At 56.7% G+C, this 27,744-nt stretch overlaps 1 protein-coding gene across 2 annotated transcripts in view; it reads right to left on the bottom strand.

Moving 5' to 3' along the window:
- Positions 1-27,744, bottom strand: part of PYGB (glycogen phosphorylase B) — a 56,947-nt gene that overhangs the window by 3,146 nt on the left and 26,057 nt on the right. For both annotated transcript variants that reach the window (XM_008995871.5, XM_035298524.3), the window contains exons 3-18: positions 26,193-26,271; positions 23,682-23,785; positions 20,322-20,453; positions 18,306-18,417; positions 17,780-17,862; positions 16,618-16,761; positions 15,970-16,062; positions 14,746-14,892; positions 14,050-14,213; positions 12,999-13,113; positions 12,010-12,111; positions 10,979-11,126; positions 5,844-5,902; positions 3,750-3,891; positions 1,984-2,191; positions 514-648 (exon numbers count right to left, since the gene is read on the bottom strand). In XM_008995871.5, the coding sequence (XP_008994119.1) occupies positions 514-648; positions 1,984-2,191; positions 3,750-3,891; positions 5,844-5,902; positions 10,979-11,126; positions 12,010-12,111; positions 12,999-13,113; positions 14,050-14,213; positions 14,746-14,892; positions 15,970-16,062; positions 16,618-16,761; positions 17,780-17,862; positions 18,306-18,417; positions 20,322-20,453; positions 23,682-23,785; positions 26,193-26,271 (1,967 nt within the window). The remainder of the gene's footprint in view (positions 1-513; positions 649-1,983; positions 2,192-3,749; positions 3,892-5,843; positions 5,903-10,978; positions 11,127-12,009; positions 12,112-12,998; positions 13,114-14,049; positions 14,214-14,745; positions 14,893-15,969; positions 16,063-16,617; positions 16,762-17,779; positions 17,863-18,305; positions 18,418-20,321; positions 20,454-23,681; positions 23,786-26,192; positions 26,272-27,744) is intronic.

Below are 27,744 nucleotides of genomic sequence, written 5' to 3'. Positions count from 1 at the left end.
AGCCCTGAGCTGCAAGCCTCACAAAGTCTGGAACTCTCGATAAACCACACCATGTGCTGACTGCACCGAAATAAAACACTGCTACATTATAACATCACATCACTGCAAGCGAACTCCATCTTCACTACTGCCTGTCACTGGCGCCAACACGCAGCCCTTGTGCGGCCCCTACAACCCTCAGGAGCTTTGGGCCCATGCTCCCTCTGCTGGCCTGCCGGGGAATGGCTGCCCCCAGGACCTCCAACCAGCAGATGACACCTCCTGTTCAGCACACTGGTCCATAAGGCCTGCGGGCCGGACTGTGCTGCTGTGTCTCAACACCCAGGGCCCCCTGCGTTGCCAGAGGCCATGCAAATGCCCAGCTGGCATCTGAGGCTCTGCCCAGTAAGGTCTCATGGGCACAGTGAAGAAGGTGTCCTGAGAGCATGGGTTTTGCTCGCCAAACAAGGTGGAATATCCAACCCACAGGAGGACCCTCCCTCTCAGCTGGCCAACCGGGGAGGCCGGTCCCACCTGTCGTGGTGCATCAGCATGTTCACGACATCCTTGAAGCAGTCTGGCTCCTTGGGAGAAAAAAAGCCACTGCTGATCTGGTCCACGGCCTGCTTCAGCTCGGGGAGGCGGTCGTAGTACTCCCTGGCATTGTACCTGCAAGGAGATAGGCCGGGAGTCAGCAGCCGGTGCCCCAGGTGGGCCGGCGTGGAGGAGAAGTCATGTTGGAGCCTGGCACAGCTCCTGCCCCAGGAGGCCCTGGGAGCTCAAGGCCTGCATGGTCCAGGGCAGCAGCCAGTGGCCATGGGTGGCTACGAGGCCCCTGAGCAGGACCCAGCTCAAGCAAGGACGTGAAGTCAGCATAAAGGCAATCCCATCTGCTCCTCTGACTGCTAAAAGAAATGTCATCACTAGCAGATCTGCAAGGACATAGTGGCTCACGCCACATTTCTAGTGGACAGGGCCACTCAGAACTTGGCTCACTGAAATCCTGGGTAGAGCCTTTGAAAACAGGCTGCCGGAAGGCAGGAGGCAGAGAGAAGCACCCTTGGCTGGGACCTCGGAGATGGAAAAGAAAGAACACGAGCAGAGCTAGAGTGGGGGCGGGCAGACAGGCACACCCAGGATGGCCTGGCACAGAAAGGGCACACAGGTCTGTGTGTTCACCCTGACCGCACCTAAGGCCTCCTGGGCTCCCCAGTGCTTTGAGGCAACACTGCCTTTTCTTTGTAATTCTCACTTGGAGTCAGGCCCATGCTGGATTCCACAAGGACATCCAGGTCATGAAGAACAAGGAAAGATTAAGAAGCTGTCACAGACCAGGCGACACTGGGGAGATGTGACGGCCACACACAGCGGGGTGCACTGATGAACGGAACAGAACCCAGTGGAGTCGGAACGGAATGTGGGCTGCGTGGGTGCCAGTGCCCCGAGCTCAGTGCCGCCAATGGAGGGGCATGGGGAGGTGGATAAAGCTCAGGATATCTTTAAAATGTTTCCAAAATACTAGTTTTAAACTATTTGTAACTGTTACAGCTTAGACCAGGGAACCTCAATGGCAGGCAAGCCCCAAATCCCCAAATTGGCAGAGTCCCTGGCAGTGGAGGTCCTGCCCAGCCCGAGCCCCATTTCTGTGGGGCTGTGTCCAGCCTGTGCTCCAGGGGGCGTCCCTCTAGGAGACCCTCCCCAGGGGAAAGGGCCTTTCCTGGAGGAGCGCCTGGTCTGGACCCCACAGATTCAGCCTCCGAGCCAAGATAGAAGCAGGCCAGCATCCCCACGTGGACCTCGCCCAGAGCCTGGACCCCATGCAGTCTGTGCACCTGGAGAGAATGGTCACCCCCTCAGGCAGGCACAGAGCCCTGGGGGGGCACTGACCCTGGCACATCGTGGCCTAGCCCCAAGAGCCCGGCCCAGCCTCTGTTCCCGTCCCAACACCCTCATTCTCCATCCTCACGCTGCCAGGTGCCCAGGGGCACAGGAAGGGGCTCGCACCCTTTCTGGTCCAGGGCCTCCACATCCTCCACCCGCAGGCCAAAGATGAAGAGGTTCTCAGCTCCGGCCTCCTCGGCCATCTCTACGTTGGCGCCATCCATGGTGCCGATGGTGAGGGCCCCGTTGAGCATGAACTTCATGTTGCCTGTGCCCGAGGCCTCGGTGCCTGCAGTGGAGATCTGCTGCGACAGGTCAGCGGCCGGGATCACTGCAGAGGGGGCACAGGGACAGAGACCCACTGTCCTCGGCTGCCAGCCCATCCCCCAGGGCTGGGGCATGTAGGGACCAGGCGGTGGCCCCGCTCCCATTCCCACTCCTGTTCCCCCAGGGGCCCGGGCTGGACATGGCCACCCACCTCTGCAGGGCTCCCCTTGGTGACCAGGGCAGCCTTAAGGCAAAGAGTCCAAGATAGAGGCTCGTGAGGAGCCCCCAAGTGACGAAGGACCTCTGCACCAAAACCTTCCTGAAACCAGGCCCAGCCAAGGGGCCCGTCCTGACTCGACAGCACCATTCCCCGGATCCCCGGGACCTATCGATCAGCTCCCTGGATCCTTTCAGGAGGAATGTGGATTCATACAGAGCCGGAGGGCTGGAGAGGCTGGGGCAGCGGCCTCGTGGGCACAAGCTGCCCTGCGCTTTCTCCTGTGGCTGCACACCCTGCTCTCCACCTTCACCTCAGGCTGCAGCCCAGCCAGCCACAGCAACACTGCTGGGGAACACGGGGCCCTGATGCCAGCACCAAGGCCCCAGACCATGTGCCCCAAAGCCTGCTCTAAAGATTAGCAGGAGTCAGCTGGCCCCAAAATACATGAGGAGCGGGGCCCCAGGCAGCACAAGGGGACAGGAGACTTTGGTCAGAGGAGCACGCAAAGATGAACCACAACACTGAAGTTCCTGGCCACGCTGGAGGCAAGCCGGCCCCTGAGTGCAAGGGCCCTCACCTGCCAGGCACCACCGAAGAGGGAAAGCGACGTGGACACCAAGGCGGCAGCCAGGCCACAGGGACAGCACCCAGGGACTGAGCCCAACCCACCACCACCGAGCTTGCAGGACAACAATGGATAGCCCGCTGGCCTGAAATAAATAGGGGAGCCCTCGGCCCTCAGCAGCTGGAGGGGAGCGCAAGGCCAGGCTCGCATTTGCTGCTGTCTGGTGGGCAAATCACTTTTCTGTCCAGATGCGCCCACAGGGGTGGGGACTGATGAGCTACAGGGCACACGCAGCACATTCCAGGGTCTCCCAGGACTGGCCCAGGCTAAACTTGCCCTCAGGCCCAAGCTGCCCTCAGGAAGCACAGACGAGGCAGGTGCTGCCACCAGAGCACAGTGGTGGCCCCAGAGCAGGCAGGTGGTGATGAGCAAGGACGTGGGCGGAGGAGGGGCAGAGGGCTGGCGGAAGCTGGGGGCCCCCACACAGTCACTGGCCAGGTGCATGTCCTACCAGCAGAGGGGCCCAGGGTAGAAGGCATAGCTAGAAGCAGGGAGAGAGGGCAGGGGAGGGAGGGTACAGAGGGCTGGCCAGGCAGGAGCGGCAGTAAGGGTGCCCCTGCCTGTGACACACAGGGAACCCCGGGACACGCTGTGAGTCCTATGCACTGCACGGGAAGCACTCCCCAAAGCCTTTCCCTGCTCGCCTACAGCCTGGCTGGCTGGGCCTGGGTGTCCAGGCAAAGCTGAACTGGCTGAGGACAAAAGGCCCAGGGCCAGCACAGTGCCTGTTCCCGGGCAGGAGTGGGTTTTCTGTCCAACAGAGGTTTCCAGGGCTACCTTTCTCGGCCAAGGACACGCGGTAGTTCTCCAGGAAGATCACTTTCAGCCTGTCGCCCACAACTGGGTCACGATTGACGACGTCACCAATGGACGTGACCAACTTGATGATCAGCTTGGCCATGTGGTAACCGGGCGCTGCCTAGAGAGGGGAGGTTGAAGGTTTTTAGCATGAAAACGCCTTGCTCAGGTCCCTGGGTCTATAGGAGGGTGAAACCAGAGCCATAGGAGCCTGGTGTTGGGACGGTCAGTAGGGTAGCTGCGGAGGCTGCCCTGGCCCTAAGGCCTCGGCATTTGCTGAGCGCTCACGGTGATGGCCACCTCACCACATCCAGAAATGTGTCCACGTCAAGTCTGGTTTTCTGATTGTAGTTAGGTTTTCAAAAAGTACAAGGTAAAAGAGACCAGGACTTTCAGAGCTGCCAACTTAGAGGAAACACAAGAACTGTCCCTCGGGACAGCTGGGACGCACTGGAGGGACGCATTCGGAAGGAGCCAGGGTAGCACAGACAGACCGACCGTGGGAAGAACCCACAGAGAACTGAGACACTGCGGCCCATCCATGGTGCAGGCTCGCTGGGCCCCGGTTCTGATCAACTTTTAGAAATGTCTGTCACTTTGCAAAGACGGCTGGACCCGGGGACCCATGAAGTGTCTGAACATTTCGTGCCGCGGGCGCTCCTGTCCGGTGCTTTAGGTGTGACGGATGGTGGTACCATGTGTTGATGTTTCAGAGTCTGCCTCCACTGTGGTTCTGGTAGCAGACGTCATTTTATGAAGGGGAATGCTGACGTGCATGAGTGAAGAGTCACGGTGTGTGCAGCTTGCTGGGAAATGCTCCAGCAGTTTGGGGGATAGTTTATGGTTTTGCTATAGTTCTTCTGCTTTTCTCCAGGTTTAAATTTTTCCTTTTTTTTTTTTCGCTGAGACAGGGTCTGGCTGTCACCCAGGCTGGATTGCAGTAGTGCAATCACAGTTCACTGTAGCCTCAACCTCCCCGGCTCATCTGATCCTCCTGCCTCAGCCTCCCAAATAACTGGGACTACAGACATGCACCACCATGCCTAGCTGATTTTTGTATTTTTTGTAGAGGTGGGGTTTTGTCACATTGCCCAGGTTGGTCTCAAACTCCTGGGCTCAAGCGATCCACCCTCCTCAGCTCCCAAAGTGCTGAGATTACAGGCGTGAGACACTACGCCTGGCCTAAAATTTTCATTACAACATTTAAAACTTTTTCAAGAGAAAGGGGTTGGGGGGGGGGAAAAAAACTTTTTCAAAGTCCTTATCTCTATGGACTTTACATACTGATATAATAACAAATAAAATGAAACAATTCCAAAATTTGCTTCAAAAACAGCAGGTGACAGGAGTAGGCAGAGACCAAATGGGGTGTGTTGGGAGAGGGTGGAGCCTGGAGGAGTGCCTGCCCCTCTGACCAGCTTCCCACTAACTGAAGGCTGCCTTCAGGCTGCACACAGGCACCAGCACCCCCACACCCCGGCCTTGCCATGGAGGGCTGGGGCGCCTCACAGTCCGGACTCACAGGGCCACTGCTCCAGCAGGGCCCCCCTAAGGACACTGCACCGTACAGCAGCCCCACAGTCCCAGATAAGGACTAAGCTACAGGGAAACGTGGCAAGAGGTGGGGACACCAGCCACAGAGGGCTGAGTATGACAACGTGACCTGGGACTCACTGACAGCACATCCATGACTCTGAAAGTATGTGTCACAGTATAAAGTGATCTGAAACCAGGCAATGCTCAGGGCATGTGCAGGTGATGAAGCAGCCACAGCTGCCCTGTGCCCACTGGGCACCATGCAATCCTATGGGCACACAGAGAAAGGACCCTCTGAGGCGGGCAGCAGCAAGCCCACTGGGGACTGGCCCTCTAAGCTGGGGACCCCTCCGATGAGCTGGGCAGGCAGGCTTCCATTCCATTCTGACTCTCTACAGGCACACCAGAGGGGCTGGTGACTGCTGGGCAGCAGGCTCCTGCGTGGGGACATGGTGGCACCATGAAAAGCATGTAGGTTGCCCACCCACTGTCCCCAAACCAAATGGCACAGAGAGGACTGTAGAGGAAGTCACTCACCTTGCCCCCAATCATAACAGTCCTGGGCACAAAGGCCTTGGCCGGATCTCTCTTGATTCCTGCAGGACACATGGAAGAGATTCACACAGGGCATTGGGAGCTACACACGCCCCTGCCGGGGCCCAGCAGCCTCAGAGGCCGACACTGAGGCAGGACAGGCAGGCTCCACCATGAGTGTGCTTCCAGGCCCAGTGACAGGGGCGGCAGCAGTGCAGGCCACTGGCCATCCACCTGCCTACCCACTGGGAACCTGCCACTTACAGGGGAGCGAGGCCACCCTGAGGTCTACACTTAGGTTCACGGCTGGTGAGGAAGCCCAGCCAGGACCACTGACGAACCGGGCAGCTGACCTGAGCAAAGATGCTGTTCCCAGGGGCTCAGAGGAAAAGCTGCACCTCGGTTTCCAGAAAAGCCCAACACAGGAGCCTCTTTGGGTCTGGTCACCAGGCCCCTGCACGTGAAGGGCACACGTGTGGATTTTGTTGGTTTTGTTTTTTGAGACAGTGGCTCTCTCTGCTGCCCAGGCTGGAGTGCAGTGATGTGATCACAGCTCCCTGCAGCCTCTGCCTTCCAGGCCCAGGCAATCCACCCACCTCAGCCTCCTGAGTAGCTGGGATCCCAGGCACGTGCCACTGTGCCCAACCAACTTTTTTTTTGAGACAGAGTCTAGCTCTGTCACCAGGCTGGAATACAGTGGCATGATCTCGGCTCACTGCACCCTCTGCCTCCCAGGTTCAAGCGATTCTTCTGCCTCCCAAGTATCTGGGACTACAGGTGCACACCACCACACCTGGCTAATTTTTACATTTTCAGTAGAGACGGGGTTTCACCATGTTGGCCAGGATGGGATCAATCTCTTGACCTTGTGATCCACAAGCCTTGGCCTCCCAAAGTGCTGGGATTACAGCATAAGTCATTGCATCCGGTGTTAAGTTTTTAATTTTTTGTAGAGATGAGGGTCTCCCTATTGCCCAGGCTGGTTTCAAACTCCTAGGCTCAAGCCATCCTGCTTTGGCCTTCCAAAGTGCAGGGATTACAGGCGTGAGCTGCAGCGCCCCGCGCCTGCCACTCTCGTGTCTTAAACTATGTTTGTTGTTGTTTTAAGAGTCAAGGTCTAGCTCTGCCACCCAGGCCACTGCAGCCACATAATCAGGGTTCACAGCAGCCACAAACTCCTGGGTCCAAGTGACCCTCCCGCCTCAGCCTCCCAGGCACCACAGGTCACCACACGCAGCAGTTTTTTCACTTTTGGTACAGATGGGGTGTTACCCAGAGCCGCCTCCAACTCCTGGCCTCAAACAATCGTCAGGTGTCAGCCTCCGAAATCATCCGCATTACGGGGTGAGCCACCACACTGGCCCTAAATAGTGTTTTAAACACCTTGTTTTGGTGGTACAGAAGGGAAAAGCGGCAACCTCGGCCTTGTGGCTGCGGTGCTGTCCACCTCCGGGGTGCTGGGTGAGACCTCGTGTCTCCCTTCTGCCTTGCTGGGACATGAGGTGGGGGCCCCTGAATTCTTCACAGAAGTGGATGGAGGGTCAAGCCATGACGGCCACCTCACTGCCAGCCCAGCAAACAGACTGTCCTCACCAGGTCACGGGTTTGTGGATTTCAGGGGAGGTTCCTACAGAAAGGGCATGAGCGGCTGCCCTGGACAGGCATTAACCAGCAAGCCGGGCCAGGCAGGGCAGCAAGGAGTGGAGCTGACGTGACCACCTGGCCCAGGCTCCAAGAGGGACGTGGCTGCCCCCTAGTGCTGGATCTTGTCACTTCTGGAAATCAGAGAAAGCGTGAAAAATTAAACACAACTGATGATTTCACAACTAGGAAAGAAGGAAACCATGTGAACTTCAGGTCACGGCAGGCAGGAGATGGGGTTGTGGGAATCCTGACCTCTGGGGAGGAGCACTCTAGGCAGGGCTCTGGTCCTGGGGGCCACCAGCACAGGTGAGCACCTCTCCTGCAAGGTCACCCTTGCAAGACAGGTCCTGGCAGCCAGGGGAGCCTCCCGCTCAGGTGAGACCTGTAGAGATGGCGCAGACGCAGCCACAGGGAAGTGCCACAGGCTGGGGAAGCACAGTCTTGGCCCGGCAGAGGAGCTGCCCTGGAGGACTGAGAAGCCTACTCCGAAGAGCCCCACGCAATCCAGCTCACGCCAACATAGCAATGGAAGTCAGCACCCACCCCCGCCACAGGCCACAGGAGGGGAGTGAACCCCCTTGTGAATCACACACCCTTGGTGACCACCAACTTGGAAAGACACAGAGCCCAACACGAGTCCTCAGGGAGCAGGGCCGAGAGCAGAGGAGAGGAGCAGCGGGCATGGGAGGGAAGTGCAGCCAGGGGAGCCTCCCGCTCAGGTGAGATCAACAGGACAAGGACACACCAGGTCCCGAGAGAAGCAGGCACCAAGGAGGCAGGCCAGAGAAAGCCACCTCATGCCACACTGCAGCCCGGAAGCAGAAAACCAGATAGAACCAAACACACATTTGAAACGTACTCCAAGAAAACGTCCCTGAACTCCAGCAACATTCACAAGCGCCCTGAGTGTCGGCGAAATGCCCCCTAACAGCCAACACCAAGACGTGGCAATGACAGTGAGTCCCTCCCGAGACCGAGACTCAGACCTCGCCGGACTCAGGCTTGTGAGAGTCGGGGACAGGAGGAAGGAAGGGGTATTGATGCTGTGAGCTCTGGCAGTGGGGGAAGGAGATGCATGTCCACGCGTATCTGCACGCACACACACATGCACACGTCTATGTGCACATGCAATGCCAGACACGGGGCAAGGGGGAAGACCAGCAGGAGTGAGCACCAGTCTGTTGGCTGCCCCTGTGGACGGCTGGAGATTGCGGCGGGTCGTTCCAAGCGAATGAACCAACGGAGCAGCAGAGCGTCTGGGAAGCCCAAAGGCCAACATTAAAAATGATGCATCAGCTGCCTGTGGGCGCCGGAGCAGGAGGAAGGGAGATGGTGACCAGTGACGCTCACTGCCGCTCATAAATGCGACCAAGCCTTGTGCAAGTAGAGGGGTCAGGGTCACCACCAGGGAAACGCAGAGCGTCACAACTGCAGGAGAAAAACAGGCAAAGAAAGACGACACGAGGTTCCCACACACCACCTTGGAGCCGGGAAGCCACAGCCCCGGGAAGCACCTCCCACGGCGCCCACAGGCAGAGGGGTCCTCAGCGGGGGTGGCCGCCAGCCTCTGTCCTACCAGGTGTGTCTCAAACACACCCAGATCCTCCACCCAGTCGAGGCTGACTCATTGAGAATGGGAGATCTATTCCCGGGAGGAGCTTTGTATCAAAAAGAAGGATGTGTGGTTTCTTTGGTTTTTAAAATATCTACTTTATTAAATAACAGAATTTTAGAAACCTGGTTCTTCCTTAAGGTTTTATTATTAAACTAGCAAATGTTCATATTGAACTTTGGGTGTCTCTGATTCATGTTTGTTCTCATAATTAAATGCCTTTAGACAATAGAAGATACACATAATTTAACACATGCTATCTTAATTTTTATAAGTGTACTTTAAATGCTTCTAATAAGCATAATCTTTCCAAATAAGATTAGTCTCATAGAGATAATAACTAAATTTAAAATAAACTGAAGGCCCGGTGCAGTGGCTCATGCCTGGAACCTCAACCCTTTGGGAGGCAGAAGTGAGTGGATCACTTGAGGTCAGGAGTTTGAGACCAGCGTTGGCAACACGGTGAAATCCTGTCTCTACAAAAAATACAAGGGCATGGTAGCATGCGCCTGCAGTCCCAGCTGCTTGGGAGACGGAGGTGGGAGTATTTCCTGGGCCCCGGGGTGGTGGGGGCTGCAGTGAGCCACGATGGCACCACTGCACTCCAGCCTGGGCCTTTCGGGTGTTTTAACTGTTCACCTGTTTATGTGAGGACTGGCATGGAGCACACAGAAAAATGTGGCTTCGGCTTAAACAAGCAACATCACACATGCACACACCTACACATGCACAGTCCCCCACCATGACAAAGGCCCAGGGTCTGTGCACAGCTGGCAGGCAAGGGCAAGCCTTGGGCCCGGGGCGAGGTCGTGCAGGCGATGCCAGCACTCACGGTTATACAAGGTGACCACGTGCGGGCCGTGCCGGCACTCGCGGTTACACAGGGTGACCACGTGCGGGCCATGCCGGCACTCGCGGTTACACAGGGTGACCACGTGCGGGCCATGCCGGCACTCACGGTTATACAGGGTGACCACGTGTGGGCCGTGCCGGCACTCGCGGTTACACAGGGTGACCACGTGCGGGCCATGCTGGCACTCACGGTTACACAGGGTGACCACGTGCGGGCCATGCTGGCACTCACGGTTATACAGGGTGACCACGTGCGGGCCGTGCCGGCACTTGCGGTTACACAGGGTGACCACATGCGGGCCGTGCCGGCACTCGCGGTTACACAGGGTGACCACGTGCGGGCCGTGCCGGCACTCACGGTTATACAGGGTGACCATGTGCGGGCCGTGCCGGCACTCGCGGTTACACAGGGTGACCACGTGCGGGCCATGCTGGCACTCACGGTTACACAGGGTGACCACGTGCGGGCCATGCCGGCACTCACGGTTACACAGGGTGACCACATGCGGGCCATGCCGGCACTCGCGGTTACACAGGGTGACCACGTGCGGGCCATGCTGGCACTCACGGTTATACAGGGTGACCACGTGCAGGCCATGCCGGCACTCACGGTTACACAGGGTGACCACGTGCGGGCCATGCCGGCACTCACGGTTACACAGGGTGACCACGTGCAGGCCATGCCGGCACTCACGGTTATACAGGGTGACCACGTGCGGGCCATGCCGGCACTCACGGTTATACAGGGTGACCACGTGCGGGCCATGCCGGCACTCACGGTTATACAGGGTGACCACGTGCGGGCCATGCCGGCACTCGCGGTTATACAGGGTGACCACGTGCGGGCCATGCCGGCACTCGCGGTTATACAGGGTGACCACGTGCGGGCCATGCCGGCACTCGCGGTTATACAGGGTGACCACGTGCGGGCCATGCTGGCACTCGCGGTTATACAGGGTGACCACGTGCAGGCCATGCTGGCACTCACGGTTACACAGGGTGACCACGTGCAGGCCATGCTGGCACTCACGGTTATACAGGGTGACCACGTGCAGGCAGTTGAGCAGCTGCCGCTTGTACTCATGGATCCTCTTCACATGCACATCGAACATGGAGGAGGGGTTGATCTTCACCTTGTACTCCTTCTCCAGGAAGGCTGAGAACTTTAGCTTGTTCTCCTGGGAGAGTGAGGGGGAAGCATGGCTGGAGAGTTCACCAGGACTCCACCCACGGACCCTGTGGCTTCCTGCTCAGAGTGCTCTATCAAGAGTGCCGTGGGAAAGGGGCAGGGGTGCACAGGCCAGAGCCGAGGAGCAGAGACGGCATCAGGGATCTTCTCATGGGAAAAGGGGAGGGGGAGGTGCTGAAGGTGGATCAGCACCAGGACTGGGGAGACGTGAGGAGACGGCCTGGAGCCAAGCAGAGGACACTGCGGAGCCAGGCGTGCAGGCGGGAGCAGCGCGGGAGCAGGATGGCTGAAAGGACTACAAGGAGAACTAGTTCTGGCCTCTAGGAGGCCAAGCTCGGCCTCCAGTCCGATGAGGTTTGAAGGCTGTCATGACTGGCCCTGGTCTAGCCGAGGGGCCGCTGCTGGCACAGACAGCTGCACCTGCAAAGCTCTCCAGGGGCAAAGAGGGCACCACACTGGAATTGGCTTCTAGAGGCTTCCCTACAGAACTGACCGGTGGCAGAGGGTCAAGGCATGGGCAGGGCTGGCCTGGGGTCTGTACTCTCCTGTCTGCTGCGTGACCTGTCCTCATCGGGGCCCTCATCTGGAAGCCTAAGTGGGGTGGAGCGACCTCAGGGGACACTGATGGCCTCACCCTTAGTCCTGTTCTGAGTCCACACCAAAGCCCCAGTGGGTACCCCAGGACCTGTGCTGGGCCTGCAGGAGAGTTGGGGCCAGTGGCTACCTGCCTTGCTGCGGGAGAGCTGGGGCTGGGACTGAGGCCTACCTGCCTGGTTGTGGGAGAGCTGGGGCAGGGGCCTACGTGCTCGGCTGCAGGAGGGCTGGGGCCGGGCCTACCTGCCTGGTTGTGGGAGAGCTGGGGCCGGGCCCACCTGTTTGACCTTGGCCACGTCCCTGATGAATGCCTCATCATTAACCAGCGGCAGCAGCTTCTTCAGCTGGCTCAGGTCAGTCAGGAACTCCTCCCCAATTTTCTGGAGAACATAAAGGTTCCACTCACTGTGGGCATCAACCTCCGGAAGCTGGGCCCCATAGCCACCTGTCCTCCTGCTGTCGCCTACGCACTGCTTTCCCTGGAATCTGCTCGCCCAGGAATTCCACCTCTCAGGCCTCATGGTCACTGCAGCAGCCCCTCCCACCTCTTCCGAGAGGGCTTCACCAGGTGGCCCAATCCCAGCAGTTCAAAGGTTCACAACAAACACACGAGCCTCCCCTCAGCCACTGATTCCCAGGGTTCTCTGACGCTGAACAACCCACCACCACCAAAACCCGAAGCCGCCCGGACCGGGAAGCCGCGCTGCCTTCCAGGCCCCAGGGGCCCATCCCCCAACACAGGGCGATGGAACAGCTTGCCCCAGGGCGCTGCTCCCTCCCTCTTCGTTCCCTCCTCAGGCCTCAGCTTTCCTGACCACAGCCCCAGGTGGGCGGCCTCCCCAGGCAGGCCCCGGCGGTCCCACCCTCCCAGCCGCTGGTCCTTGCCTGCAGCGCAGGGCCTGGTACCTCAGCACTGCTTCCCCCAGGAGCCCACATCGGAGCCAGCGTACAGACAGGAGACAGCTGCTCAGCCTGGTGGACTCTCCTGGCAGTCAGCCGCCTCTTGCCTCTTTTGCAGTGGCCCGGTGGCAGCTCTCCCTAAAGCTGGCTTCTGAACTCATACACAGGACCCACCGGGTCCCACTGGATGACTGTCTGGCCCAATGCCCGTGTTCAGGGTTTTGGCCCTCATGACCAGAAGCCTGCAGGTCAACACTTGAGGGACTGACTCCTGCCCACTCAGCAACCGCTCAGCAGGGGCTGATAACACAGCCTGTGGGTCTCAGTCCAGGTGTCCCCACGGGCACGGGCAGGGCCTGGCACTCACCTCCACGATGGTGTCGGCCAGCCCTGGGTTGCACAGCAGTAGCCACCGGCGGGGTGTGATGCCATTGGTCTTGTTCTGGAACTTCTCTGGCTCCAGTTCATAAAAATCCTTAAAGCTACAAACAGAAAACAGGTAACTGTCACGAAGGCTGTGCTTTGAAGCAGGCGAGCAAGAGACCTTAAGGCCCTTTTAAGGAGGTCCCTGGGAGTCCTCGAGCTCCGTGTTTCTGTTCTGTTTTCTGAGAATAGCGACCACAGCGGCTGCAGGCTCTGAGAGCCACACGAAGGCAGAGCCGCACCCCAGGGACTCTGTGGCCGGCTGTGCAGTTTGCCCAGCTACAACCTTGCAGGTGTCAGAGCCTGGACATTCTCCAGCGCAGTCCATGCGGAAACAGGCGTCCAGGTCATGACTGCCAAGACCATAGGATTTTAGGGCTTCCTCGTCTGCCACTGCGGAGGGGCTGGACACAGAAGCTTGCTGTGGGCAGCACGCACAGAGCCCGCAGCCCAGCCCTGGGCATAGAAGCTACCCCCGGTCCCTCCGCCATGCTGCCCAGTCCCAGGCACAGAAGCCCCCACCCTGGGTGCTGACCCCGCAGCGCTCACAGTGGGCTCTCAGTAGATGCCAGGAAGAGTGGGAACAATTCCTAGATCGCGCCCCACCTGAGAGGAGCAAGAACAAGATCTGACCTAAGAACCCCACCTCCAAGCCCTGTCCAAGCCCCACCAGTGGCGGGGGGAACCAGTGCAGCAGAGCTTCCACCTGGGCCCCTAAGAAGGCAGGGGTACGGGAGAGCAACAGGAGACAAAGCCGTCTCCCCACTGCCCACAGAGCCAGAGTCCACCAGAGGCCCCCGTGTGCTGGCAGGTAAAGACACAAGGTGTGACACCGACAGGGTATTCCGGGCAGCGCTGTCAGTCCCATGGAGGCAGGGGCCTAGTGGCAAGGGGTGTGTGCCACACAGCTGGGTCCGTGTGTGTGGTGGACGGTCCTAGATGCAGGCCTGGGTGTCAGACAGAGCTGGCCCCGCTCGGGCGGGTGCTTCACTCACACCGACTGTTTGACGATCTCCGAGTGGATCCTCGCCACACCGTTCACAGCGTGGGACCCAATCACACACAGGTGGGCCATGTTGATCCGCTTGCAGTCCCCCTCCTCGATCACGGACATTCTGCGCAGGCGGTCCACATCCCCGGGAAACAGTGCGGCCACGTGCTGATGCCAAGACACAGAGCACCGTGGTGGGCACAGGAGACCTCATGGAGAGCAGGCACTCCCCGTAACCAGGGGACAGTCCATGAGCACCCATGAGAAGCTCTTCTGCCTCCAGGGAAGTCCAGGGGCTGCCACAGCCAGACCTCACTCAAGTGCCCCCAGCCCTAGCCAGCACCTCAGATGCATCTCGCAAGGGACCCGGCTCAAGGAGGAGGCTCTCACCCCACTCCCCAGCCCAGGAAAGGGTCCCACCCAGCCCAGGAGCCCACAGGGCTGCGTGTTTGAGGAAGATGGGTCTGAGGAACAGGACGTGCCTTTCGATTTAAAGGAGGGACCTGGGATGGCTGTTGGTCAGGTATGGGTATCAGCCAACAGCTCTGCAAGGGACAGACCCCAGGCCAAGCATCATCTACTGACAGAGGCTGCCTCACTGGACAAGTAAAGCACCTCCTCTCCCAGGCCAGGTGGGGGGCCGCTGGCGTAGGTGGAGCCGCCACCCCACACCCCCACACTGCCGTGGGCCCACACTCACGTCCAGGTGCCGCTGGTTGATGGCATATATGATCTCCAGGTGCCGCGGCAGCAGCTTCTCAAACATGGACACAGGCCAGCGCTCCAAGGCCTCGGGCAGCACTGTGTGGTTGGTGTACGCACAGGTCTTCTTTGTGATTTCCCAAGCCTAGACAATTTGTCATTGTTCTGTGTGTTTGCTTAGAAATAAGCAGCTCTCTGGCCAGGGGCCTGGGCAGGGTGAGCATCCAGGATCCCAGGCAGACGCCGCATCCCCCAGGAAGAGCCACCATCTCCTCTGCTCTCCAGGGTGGATCTAGAGCCCTCTGAAAGCCTGGCACACAGCCCAGAGCCCTCACTCTGCTGGCACAAGCCATCAAAGTGTGACATCGTGGTCCAGTGTGTGACTCACGCAGGACCTGCTCGCCTGCTACATGGGGTCACCTTCATATTCTCCCGTCACTGGTAAACAGATCACTGGGCGGTTTACTATTTATTTCCACTATGGCCTGACACCCACAGTGGGGAGGGCACTGGGTACTAAATGGACCTGCCCCGTGCTGGCCAGGACTGGGGGACCTGCGACAGGTGCAGCCTCACCTGGAGTGCACACACCCCAAGACCAGAGAGGGGCTTGGGTTTCTACAAAACGGACTAAAAAAAATTGTTTTATGTTTCTGTTTTTGTTTTCCTGGGTGTGTGCCATCACGCTTGGCTGTTTTTTAGAGGTGGGCGTCTTGCTGTATTGCCCAGGCTGGTCTCTGACTTCTGGCCTCAAGCGACCCTGCAGCCTCGGTTTTCCAAAGCACCAGGATGACGGGCGTGAGTGGCCACATTGGCCCATTTTATGGTTTTACATCTGATTTAGTAACAGATTAGAAAAATCCCAGCACACAAAAGTATCTAAGTCCACAGTACGCTGAGTCTCGAGAGCAGGCCCATGACTATGGGGAGCACAGAGCTCTAAACACTTAACACTCTGGGGAGTCACCACCAAACCAAGATGAGGACACACCAGCGGGAAGCCCTGAGAAGTGTCAGAGCCGTATCCTTGACCTCTGTCCCCGCACCCTGGCCCCACGGAACCTCCATCTCCTGGAACCGGACCCTTCCCACAGCTGCGTCTCATGATGACCACATAGTTCTCCCAAAGCCAGGGGAGAGGGCCCCCAGCTCCGCCCTCGCAGCCATGGTCTGCACAGGCTCCAGGCTCCGGGGAGGTGCCGCCCTTTTCCTCCACACTTACCTTGTCCCAGTCCACCTTCTCCACGTCCACCAGGATCCGCATGAGCTCAGGGATGGAAAGGGCAGGGTGGGTGTCATTCAGCTGGATGGCCACCTGCAGGTCACACAAGGCGTGCCCACTCAGTCACCTCATCCCTCATGGGCACCCGTGGTTGCTGGTATATGCAACCCCCGGTGTGAAGGAGCAGGCCCAGCCTGCTCCACCCCAAGGAGCCTGGAGAACAGGGAGGGATTCTGAGGAGGGCACAAGGAGAATGGCCTGGCTCGCACTGTGGCAGGCGTGCGCTGTGCCCGACGTGCCTGCTGGTGAGTGCCCTACGGCAGCATGCTCTGCCGCAGGTGGGGCTGCAGCCAGAGGCCAGGAGGCGGGTCACAGGGGCTCTCTCCCTGGGGCTGTCGGGGCTTTGTCTGAAGTAACTGCACGTAGCCTGCCAAGTACATCTGCCCTTGCACGGGGGCCTGTTTCACCATGTCCTTTGCTGACTCCTCTCAAAGCCAGTGGCCCTTGTTACAGGAGAAAGGGCCTGAGTGGGATGACGAGACCCCAAGACAAGGACCATGTGCCATCCCACTCTAGCCCCTTCCAGGACACGAGGAAGCAACCTCAGGAGCCTGAGGACACAGATCCCTCCTGGGGGCCACCACGCACCTTGTCTGGGAATGTCTCAAAACAGGTTCTCACAGGGTCCCGGCAGCCGAATTTGGATGACTTGAAGCGGCGGATGATGTCCTGGAGTGTGGCGGCCACCACAAAGTACTCCTGCTTCAGCCGCAGCTCCTTCCCCTCGAAGAACTGCACATGACAGGGCAAGCTGGGGGCACACAGGCTGGGGGCGCACGCCCCACGACCCAGTCCCAGGACCATTCTCCTCCCCCAGGAAGTCTAGGTCGGAGACCTGGCTCAAGGGCACAGGCAGAAGACTGAGAGGAGCCCAGCCTGGCCACCTGATGTCAGGGCCTACCTGTGCACCCTCAGGTTGCTGGGAAAGGTCACCCCACCTGTGGGACACACCCCAAGACAGTGTCCATCCGTTAGGAGAAGTACAGTGCCAGCCCTGCTCAGGAACTACAATGTCCAAGCAGACTTCTAGAACGTTCTGCAGCTGGGGCTTGGGGTCTGCCCACAGTCTCATGGGGCCAGGGGAGCGTACTCTGATGCACCTTCCGGCACTCAGGCCTTTGCTACCGTGGGCGCGGGTTACTTTTACAAAATAAGCTAATAAGCTAACTTTTAAACATGCTCTGCCCACTAAGGCAAACTCTGAGGACTTGTCAGGCGACAACAAAGAGAGGCCACTGCGCACTAAATGCAGGTGTCAGTGGGGAACGCGGTCCAACACCGTCATGTAGCAGGGAAGGGCGTGCGCCAAGGACCTTCTGAACGTCCCCAGGCATCATGCCAGGCAGGCGCTACCGTCCCGGGACACACAGATCACCTACTTGGGGAAGTGGTGCCACAGCTAGAACGGCACACAGGCGAGAGGGCTGATGGGCTCCAGCCAGCCCCAGGGAGCAGCTGCGTGTTTACAAGGAGAGTGGATGAGAGGAGGAGGTGGCAGACAGTGTCCTGAGAAAGAGGACCACAGGGCTGCCAAGAGGCACACGAGGACCCGCTTGGCTTTATCAAGGACAGTGCACCCCACTCCTACCCAAGGGCACTGTGCATGCACCCGAGGCAGGAGGGCCACCAGGCGGCTGCTTGCCAAGTCGAACAGCAGGCCCCACTGGGGAGCCCAGCCAGCCAGCCAGCCCACCTCACTATGCCGGAAAGTGGCACGGCCTGAATGAGGGTACCCAGGCCAGCTACTCACATTATCGTTTGGATACAGGACCCTGGAGATGTTCTCAGCCAAGTTCCGGTCCAAGACTGCCTCGATGTAGTCTCCCACATTGACTAAGAAGAGACAGCGGGGTTAGCACACACGTGCCTCCTGGCGTGAGCACCGCAACTGCTCAGGGGCCTACTTGCACAGGACTCCCAGAGCCGCTGCACTGCTTCACCTCACCCCGCCCCTGGAGGGACAGCTGACCCCTCCCACAGCTCCCCTACACATGCATACAACTCCAGTGCCCGCGCTTCTCCCCAGGGCACGTGATCTGCACAAGCTGACCCGGGTCCCAGATGTCTTTGTGGCTCTGCCTGTGGGCCATTCCCGGGCAGGCCCCCCACACAGGGAAGCTGTACCAGCCTCGCTCTTCACCAGGACCCGGGTCCTAAGGGAGGGCAATGCAGCCCCCAGGACAGTGAGCCGCAGGGCACGGTAAAGGCTGTGAGCAAGGGCGTCTGGGACCAGCCTCCCACGTGGACATAGAGGGGCCAAGAACCGTGGAACGTACAGTCCTGCAGCTTGAAGTCGTTGGGAGCCTTGGCGGACCAGAGCCGCATGGTATTGACGGTGTTGTTCTTGTAGCCGGGCACCGGGGTGTCGTAGGGCATGGCCAGCACCACCTGGCCACGAAAGGGGTTGCTCAGGATCGAGTGTCAAGGACCCCTGCTGGCCCCCTCACCTCTCCCTGCCCCAGCCTCTTCTTGAGCACCTGGCCCCCTGCTGGCCCCCTATGGTCTCCCCCTCCTGCCCAAACACATCCACCAGGCCCATTCTCGGCACCAGCCCCCCACCTGTGCCTGCCCCTGTGGTGCCCACGCTGCCATACTGAGAGGACCACCCGTCCACCATCCTCCCCAGACCAGATCTGTCTTTTCACTTCACCTTCCTTGGGAACGGCCTTCGACTGAAGAATCATCCCCATCCCAACTCCCTGAGGTGCTGTAGCATCAACCCCAGCTCCCTCCTCGCCCTCTGGCCTCCATGCCTCCTTTCCTGACTTCTCTGTTCTAGCAACTCCAGCAGGCAGCCACTCACCCCGCAGATGATCTCTCTCACCTCTGCCTATGGGAAGGTTGTTCCTGCGGCCCTGTGGCTGCCTTGCCTGCTACCCTCAATGTTCCCAGCACCCCAGCACAAGCCCAGCCATGCTCCCTCTGCCCCAGCCTGGCTCCCTCTCTCCTTCACAAGCCCCCAAGTTCCGGTGCATCCAGAGGCATCAGCTCTGCTCCCACTGAGCGCAGGAGGAAGCTCACAAAGCTGAGGCTCGCCCGCTCTCCCAGCTCCCCGGCAGACGCACTCAGGGATGCTTGGGTTCACCCCGATACACACGTGCCTATGTCACTGCCAGTCAGTTCCGACAGCCACCCAGGCTGCGTGCCGAGGCCACCAAGAGTAAAACCGCAGTATCCCATTCCCTTCCTCTCTCCTGTCAATCCTCACCCCTACTCCACAGGTGACACCCGAGAGAGACAAGTCCCTGGCAAGGCATTCTGGCCCCTTCCATCCTGGCCAGCCCTCGGGACTAGGCCCATCTTCCAGCCTGCCTGGAATGTCCCAGGTCTGCAGCCCCCTCACTCACACTGACACACTCATCTGCGAATACATCTACAGCGCTGGTCCCCTGCCCTGCTTCTGCAAGTTAAATACAACTTTTCATGACATTTTCAGCCTCCATGGCGTGGCCCCAGCCACTCTAAGCCCACATATTTGATTTAAAATTGTGTCCTACAAAGTCAGAACAACTCCCTCTGCGCACCAGTGACCACCCAGCCTCCAGGCTCCCCTGTAATCACCCCTCGGCCTCCATCACAGGTGGCCAAGTCTCACCGATTCCCCCACGTTCTCCTGTGGCCTCTCCTGCTAGCCCCTGCCCTGCCCTAGTCACCCTAGCTCCCAGCTGCCTCGAGCCTGGACCAGGTGTTCCCTCAAGTGGCCTCTGCATGCCTGGCACCCCTTGCTGTCCAGCACCCTAGGCTCTTGCCCTAGTTCTGCTGGGCGGGAGGGCCTGGCCCCACCCCAGGATGCTGCCCAGGCCTCGAACACTCTCCGGAGGCTCTGACACTGACGCTTTGACAGCTGTGGGCCATGTATGGCACCAGGGCCCATTCGAGCCTGTTGCGTGCTCCAGAGAGACAGTGGGAGCTGTTCTCGCCCACCACAGGGACTCGTGCCCCCATCCCATGAGAATACCCTCCTGCCTACAGTGGGGTTCCCATGATCATCTGACAGTGAGTGGACATGCCCAGCTGCATTCTCAGCCCCAGCACGCAGCTCCTGACCGGCGGGGCTTCCCCTGCGGCGTCTCTCTGCTATGCTCAGCATTTCCACTGCTTGGGAACTTCCCATCAGAGTGTAAGAGACTGGAGAGATGAGGAGGGTAAACCTCCCCCGGCTTTTACCTTAAGTCTTCCCGGGAGGCAGCAAGCCCCCGACACCCCAAAAGAAGCTGAGGTGACTATGAATGACCCGCAGCAGCCCCCTTGCCCAGCCCCAGCCTTTCCCACGGACATTTCAGCCCAGGTACCTGTGTGTCCAGCCACTTCACGCCATCAGGGGTGTGCTCCACACGCCCGTAGAAGTGCACAGGAAGCATATACTCAGGCCGCGCTTTCTCCCAGGGGTTGCCGTAGCGCAGCCAGTCATCGGCCTCCTCTACCTGGAAAGGGGCCAGCAGTGAGCACCCTCAGGGCAGACATTCTGGGCCCAGCAGACCATGCAGTCGAGATCACAGTGCCTGGCACTGAAACTCACCTACGGCCATTTATCACGTCAGGATTCCCACTTGTGGTCAAGCCCGAGTGGGTAAAATGAACACTGAATACTGAAATACCAAACTCGAAATTCAGAAACATGCACCTGAATAAGAAGACACTAAGGACTGGGCACAGTGGCTCACGCCTGTAATCCCAGCACTTTGGGAGGTCGTGGTGAGCGGATCACCTGAGGTCAGGAGCTCGAGACGAGCCTGGCCAACACAGTGAAACCCCATTTCAAAAAAAAAGAAGACACTAAGAACCACTGACTGACATATGCTCCAACCTGGATGGAGCTTGCAAAGCCTGCACTCGGTGAGAGAGGCCAGACAAAAACATCACACATCGCATGAGGCCGTTTACAGGATGATCAGAATGGGCGCCTGCACAGAGACAGAAAGCAGAGGAGAGGCTGTGAGGGGCCGGGCATGACTGCAAATTGCTGGAGGGCTTCTTTCTGGGTTATGAAAACGTTCTTGAGATAGACAGTGGCGATGATTACCCAACTCTTAATCCACTAATATCAACTTTCTATCTCAGTAAAGCTGTTACAGAAGAATCACTAGAACATATGGCCTTGACAGGGACAGGCCGGCCAGCAAGGGCTCACGCCTACAGTCCCAGCACTCTGGGAAGCCAGGGTAGGAGGACGCTTGAGACCACCAGATAGAAGCTGCAGTGAGCTGTGACTGTACAACTGCACTGCAGAGTGGGCAACAGGGCGGAACCCTATCTCCAAAAAAAATTATTAAATTTAAAGAAAGAAAGTAACACTGCAAATCCACAGTGCAGGAGCCAAGTTGTCAGCCGGCAGGGAAGGGGGCTGTGGATGCACCCAGGAAGATGAGCTGTTCTGGGAGGGCTTCCAAAAGAAACTTATTCCCAAAAACTGCACCCAGGGACACTTGGGACCAGTAAATACGTAAAACTCTAACAGTGGCACTGCAGACTTGAGCCACCCCTGCACAGAAATGAGATCATGTCTCTTTTCTTCAGAATGAGCAAGCAGCCCTAGTATGCTACGCTCAGGGATTTCCTCTCAATGGTTCCTGGCAGCGATAAAGAGTCACAAGCAAGACTGCCTGGGCTGTGCTCTTTGGGAGCCACCTCCCCACAGCAGGCACCTCTCCACAGTACTCCCAGAAAGGCCTCTCTGGTGGTGTCTTTCTGTCTGCTGTGACATTCCCCAACACCGGGGCCTGGCCATCTCCTGCAGAGTCACTCCAGGAATTGTCTGCAGAAGCAGCAGCTTCCCACATAGAAAGGCAGGCAGAGCCTCCCTTCCAGGGCCTCCACTCCCCCTCAGCCAGGGTGTCAAGTAGGTCACACACTGCTGGCCAACTCTGTCCGTATTTATTTTTGCCACAACTAAAGCCAACTAAAAACCCACTCCAGCTGATCAGTTCCCATGAAAAGGAGTTGAGAGGAGGGGTGAGCTTCACTTACTGATCAGCCTAAACTGTCACATGAGGTGGCAAGAGTTCAGGAACAAGGACCACCCGAAGGAAAAATGTGTCTGTGGTAAAACAAAAACCACCACCAATACCTTCCTAGGCGTGGGGGAGCCTCTGAACTTCTGCCTTATAAACCCACACGTGATGTGTGGATGGGCGGGAGCCAGAATGAGTCAGAGCATCAGCAGGTGCATGGACTGCATCGCCCTGCTGCTCAGGCACACAGAGACTGGGGCGGAGCTGTCCAGAGGCAGTGGAGGAAAGGTGCCTTTCTCTTTTTTAGGTTGCAGAGAGCATCTCTATGAATCAATGGACCTGAGTCCATTTTAGGTTTCTTTTTAGCCATTACGTTTCTTTACCAACGTTTTATCATGAGCATTTTCAAACACGCGGAAACGTCACCCACCCACACCTACGTGCTGTGAGTGGTCTCGTTTCTCCAGCCGCCAATCCATTGATTTTGGGGTTGATTTAAAGCCAGCTACAGGTATCAGTCCACACTCCCACTGGAAACACTGCAGTGCATGTCATGGACAGCTTCTTCTGGCGTGTTTATGTTTTGGGTTAATCTCTCTATGGCGAGACGCATGATTCCTATCGACGCCATGGACACGCTGTGGAGACTCTGCCGTGTGGCCCAATCCCACTTCCCGCCCCCGCCCCTGCCCCAAGGATGTTTCTAGCACCCACCACACACGCATTTACTGGGGCCATACACTCTGATGCTACAAATCTTTTGATTCTAACCCCAGACCAGCTTTATTTGTGACTTGCAGGCCCCAAATGATATTAAATAAACCATCCTCCAATCAAATGGAATAGTGGTGACTTTCATTCTGAGGTTCATGGGAAGGGAGCCATTGCCTGGCCTCGCCTGGGAGGAGGCTGCATTTTAAGACCATGCCTTCCTCCTCACCACGGTCTCAAACACCTCACTTAGCTGTTGTGTGAGGCTTCAAGATCGAGGCCACTCCTTCCAAAAGGCACTGTACTTTGCGGAGTCCAGCCTCTAACCCAAGGGCACTGTCCCCTCACTGGGGTCAGTGAGTGAAGGCAGATGGTGGGAGCAAAACCTACAGCTGCTCTTCTAACTACTCAGGGCCAATATCCCAGTAAGGCTGACCCCAAGAGCACCACCCTTCACTCTGGATTTTGGTGTGGCCAGGAAGCTAGCAACCCTCCCTACCCGGCTGCCAGTGGCCCTGTCTGGGCAGCCAGGTTTCTGTGTCCTGCATGCCCCCAACTTCCTGTCACCAGGCAGAGGAAAGCTCACACAGGGCCCAGCCTCTGCCAGGGCCAAAAAGCTCACACAGGGCCCAGCCTCTGCCAGGGCCAAAAAGCTCACACAGGGCCCAGCCTCTGCCAGGGCCAAAAAGCTCACACAGGGCCCAGCCTCTGCCAGGGCCAAAAAGCTCACACAGGGCCCAGGCTCTGCAGGCCACGTGGACCAAGCTGGAGTCAGGGAGCTGCCCTGACCTGTTCCACGTTACCACTGGCTGACCTGCAGTCCCCTGGTGGGAGCGGTGACAGCAGGCGGGGTACAAGCAGCCTCTGTCAGGGAGGCAGGGGAAAGTATAAGCAGTCTGCAGCGCGGCAGGAAGCAAACTGAAAGTGCTGCTCTCTATTTTCTTGTATGAACGAGAGCTGGAAACCATGAAGAAACCAAATGTCACCCACCTGCCAGCCATTGACAATCTTCTGATTAAAAATCCCAAATTCATAGCGGATTCCATAGCCATACGCTGCCAGGCCCAAGGTGGCCATCGAGTCAAGGAAACACGCTGAAAAATCAGTCACAGATCAGTCAGAATTGCAGGCACCAAGGTCCCACAGGGAGGCAGCCCACGGGCGCGAGGCAGAGATTCAGAGGAGATCACACTGACTTCAGGCCCCACCCACAGGAAAACGAGCCCTCGCCCGCCCCATGAGAGCCTGGGGTCCTCAGGCTTCTCCTGTCACCTTGCCTGCCCCTCACCGCCTCCCTCCATCCTTCTCTGAGGCCAGGTGTCAACAGAGCCTTTTCCACACAGAAGATATCAACGTGGGGGCTACTCAGAGGGTGTGGGAGGATGGAGGGATGAAGAATCTTAGAGAACTCGGTGAGGCCTGGAACCTCCGAGCAGGGACCCCACTTCACCCCTCTCAGAAATCCCAGTTCAGGCTGAGGCCTCGCCAATGCCCTGCACATCCCACTGAAACCCAGGCTGTTCTGACAGCAGGGGCACGTCAAGTCTCACCCCACTCTTAGTGAAGCCGGCACAGCAGTGGCAGCTGGCCATGTGCAAGTCAACGCCCACCTGTGCAAACACTGCGGTACCAGGGGCCCCGAGGCCCTACAGTGTGTGTCATTAAATCCAGTCTTGCTCCAATCCAAACGTATTCAAAGAAAAACAAAACAAAACAAAACATTATTTTGAATAAAGATCCAGAGGCCAGGTGTGGTGACTCACACCTGTAATTCTAGCACTTTGGGAGGCTGAGTGGGAGGATTGCTTGAGTCCAGGAGGTTAAGACTAGCCTGGGCAACACAGTAAGACCCCGTCTTTATAAAAAATACAAAAAAGTAGCTGTACATAGTGACGAGTGCCTGCGGTCCCACCTAGCTATTTGGGAGGCTGGTGTGGCATGATCATTTGAACCCAGGAGGTCGAGGCTGCAGTGAGCCTAGATTGCACTACTGCACTCCAGCCTGGGAAACAGAGTGGGACACAACCTCATTAAAAACTTCAGGACTGAAAAAACAGGGCCAGGCGCAGTGGCTCACACCTGTAATCCCAGCACTTTGGGAGGCCAAGGCAAACAGATCACGGGGTCAAAAGATCAAGACCATCCTAGCCAACATGTTGAAACCCCATCTCTATTAAAAATACAAAAATTAGCTGGGCATGGTAGCACGCACCTGTAGTCCCAGCTACTCAGGAGGCTAAGGCAGGAGAATTGCTTGAACCCAGGGGGCAGAGGTTGCAGTGAGCTGAGAACACACCACTGCACTCCAGCCTGGATGACAGAATGAGACTTTGTCTCAAAAACAAAAACCAACAACAACAAAAAAATGAAACAGGCGGGCACAGTGGCTTACGCTTGTAATCCTAGCACTTTGGGTACACAGATCACCTGAGGTCAGGAGTTTAAGACCAGCCTGATCAACATGGAGAAACTCCATCTTACTAAAAATACAAAATTAGCTGGGCATGGTGGCGCACACCTGTAATCCCAACTACTCAGGAGGCTCAGGCAGGAGAATCACTTGAACCCAGCAGGTGGAGGCTGCAGTGAGCTGAGATCGCGCCATTGTACTCCAGCCTGGGCAACAAGAGTGAAACTCCATCTCAAAAAAAAAAGACTTCAGGATTAAAAAAACAAAACAACACACACACACATACACACACGGGGAACACACAGATGCCTGTCAGGCCCTCTGCTAAGGGAGCGGGATGAGGGAGTCTCACGGACGGAAGATCTGGGCTCTTGTTCTGGGGAGGACTCGCCTGCAGGAGGGAAGCACATCAAGCTATGGTGCGTTCAGCGCTACCTGGGTCTGTGGGTGTGGGGCCCTGTGGGCAGAAGGCAAAGGCTCTGTTCACACCTGGCCGTGGAGAAGGATGGAGGGAGGCAGCAAGGGGCATGCAAGGTGACTGGAAAAGCCCAAGGGCCTGGGACACCCTGAGTGGAAGCAGGTCTCTCGAGCATACAAAGTCTAGTTCTGCATTTGCTGAGAAGGGACCCAGCAGGAAGATGGTGGTGACCCATACATGTCACAAAGGCGGAGCGTGGAGGAGGCTGAAGACCCTCAGTGCCGGCCCTGTTCCTTTAGGGTCATCTGCTGACAGCAGCAGAGCTGGAACCACCTGCTGCAAGCAGGGCCACATTCAGAAACTGCCTTTGCATCCTTTGGGCTGTCTGCCAATCAGTGGCGCTTGTGCCCTGGAAAGTGGTCAGCACACTGGGAGCCCCTCCCAGCACCAGCTTACTCCACACTGGCAAGATTGGTCTTCATGAAAATGACATGCCCCTTGTGTGAAAAAAACATATATTTTCCCCTTTTGTCCCCAATGGTGGCAAAGATTTCAATCTGAAGAACACACTGGCCCACCCACTCGAAGCCAATTTACCTGACCCTGGCCCCACCATGTGGTCACCAACCAAGTCAACAGGCCCAAGAGAGCTCCTCTGGACGGGGCAGCTTACCTGCCAGCCTCCCCAGGCCTCCATTCCCAAGGCCAGCATCTTCTTCTATCTCCTCAAGTTCCTCCAAGTCCAACCCCAACTGCAAACAGAAACACAGGTAGCATTTTAATGTTACTCGATATTGTCCCTTGAATTACAGGCTAAAAGATATGTAAGTCTTGTGAGCTTACGCTACAAGTTAAAGTCTGCATTCTGTCAGACTTGAAAATCCAATGTTAAATTTAACGTTAAATCAATGCACGGAAACGGAAGTTTCCAAATATTTCAAACACATTTACTGCCAGGTAGTTACCCTATTAGTAGTGAACAGATTATATCATGTGTACTAAAAATGAAACCAATTGTTCTGTCGTTCTCTAATTTCACATGGGCTAAAGATATTTACATGACACCTTTTTAAACTAAAACCTAGAAGCACTTTTCCTGGGGCGATTCCAGTTATATTCAAACAACGTTGTGAAATAGATATGTCATGCTAAAAATTAGAGAAAAAGCAAAAAGATCACGGCTGACACGTAAAGACACTGCAGGAGCCGACCCACTGCTCTCGTTACGACGCAAGGATAAAAACACCATTAATCTGGCCTCAGTGCACGAACTTGATGAATTGCTCACATCATCTGGATTGTGGTCTTTTAAACTTTTCAGTCTCAGGAAGATTCAAAGAGCTTTGTTTACTTGAATTACACATACAATATTTATCAAATTACTCATTAAATGCAGACCTTTTTAAAGGATACACATGAATTCATTTAAAAATAATAAACCCAACACATGTTAACATAAACAACAAAGTTTAATAAACAGTAAGTACATTTTTGAAGCCAAAAAAAAAATCTACTGAGTGGCAGTTTTAAATAACAGCAAAGTCACAAATGATTTAGTACACTAAGTCAACTGAATGATATTGACACATACAGTAATTTGATTCATGAACTTAATTCCTAAAGCAATTTCAAAGGGTACACTCCACCAAAAATACTTTGGATATGGGGCAGGGGTGCTAGGATTTACTCAATGATACATTACAGGCTCAAAGTTAAGAAATAAGTTTAACTACAACTTAACCTACCGTAAGACCTCTCGTTCATAAAAAATCTATTAAATTCAAAAATCCATTAAATTTTTTCCAAATTCTGTATGTAGTTTTCAAAGACAGGCTAAGAGTCGATGTAAGGAAAGAGGTTTGGTTCCTTCATGGCTTTTGAGACAGAGTTTCGCTTGTTACCCAGGCTGGAGTGCAATGGCGCGATCTTAGCTCACTGCAACCTCCGCCTCCTGGGTTCAGGCAATTCTCCTGCTCAGCCTCCTGAGTAGCTGGGATTACAGGTGCGCGCCACCATGCCCAGAAAATTGTTTTTTTGTATTTTTAGTAGAGATGGGGTTACCATATTGGCCAGGATGGCCTCGATCTCTTGACCTCGTGATCAACCCGCCTTGGCCTCCCAAAGTGCTGGGATTATAGGAGTGAGCCACCGTGCCCAGCCTGGTTCCTTCATGTTTTTAAATTGAGTGCCTACAGCACACTCATCCAACCTAGGAAGCCAAATGT

This window comes from Callithrix jacchus, chromosome 5 (genome assembly GCF_049354715.1).
Source record: "Callithrix jacchus isolate 240 chromosome 5, calJac240_pri, whole genome shotgun sequence".
NCBI classification, from domain to species: Eukaryota; Metazoa; Chordata; class Mammalia; order Primates; family Cebidae; genus Callithrix; species Callithrix jacchus.
The sequence above is the reverse complement of the archived record's forward strand: the minus strand, read 5'-3'. Positions and strand labels throughout refer to the sequence as shown.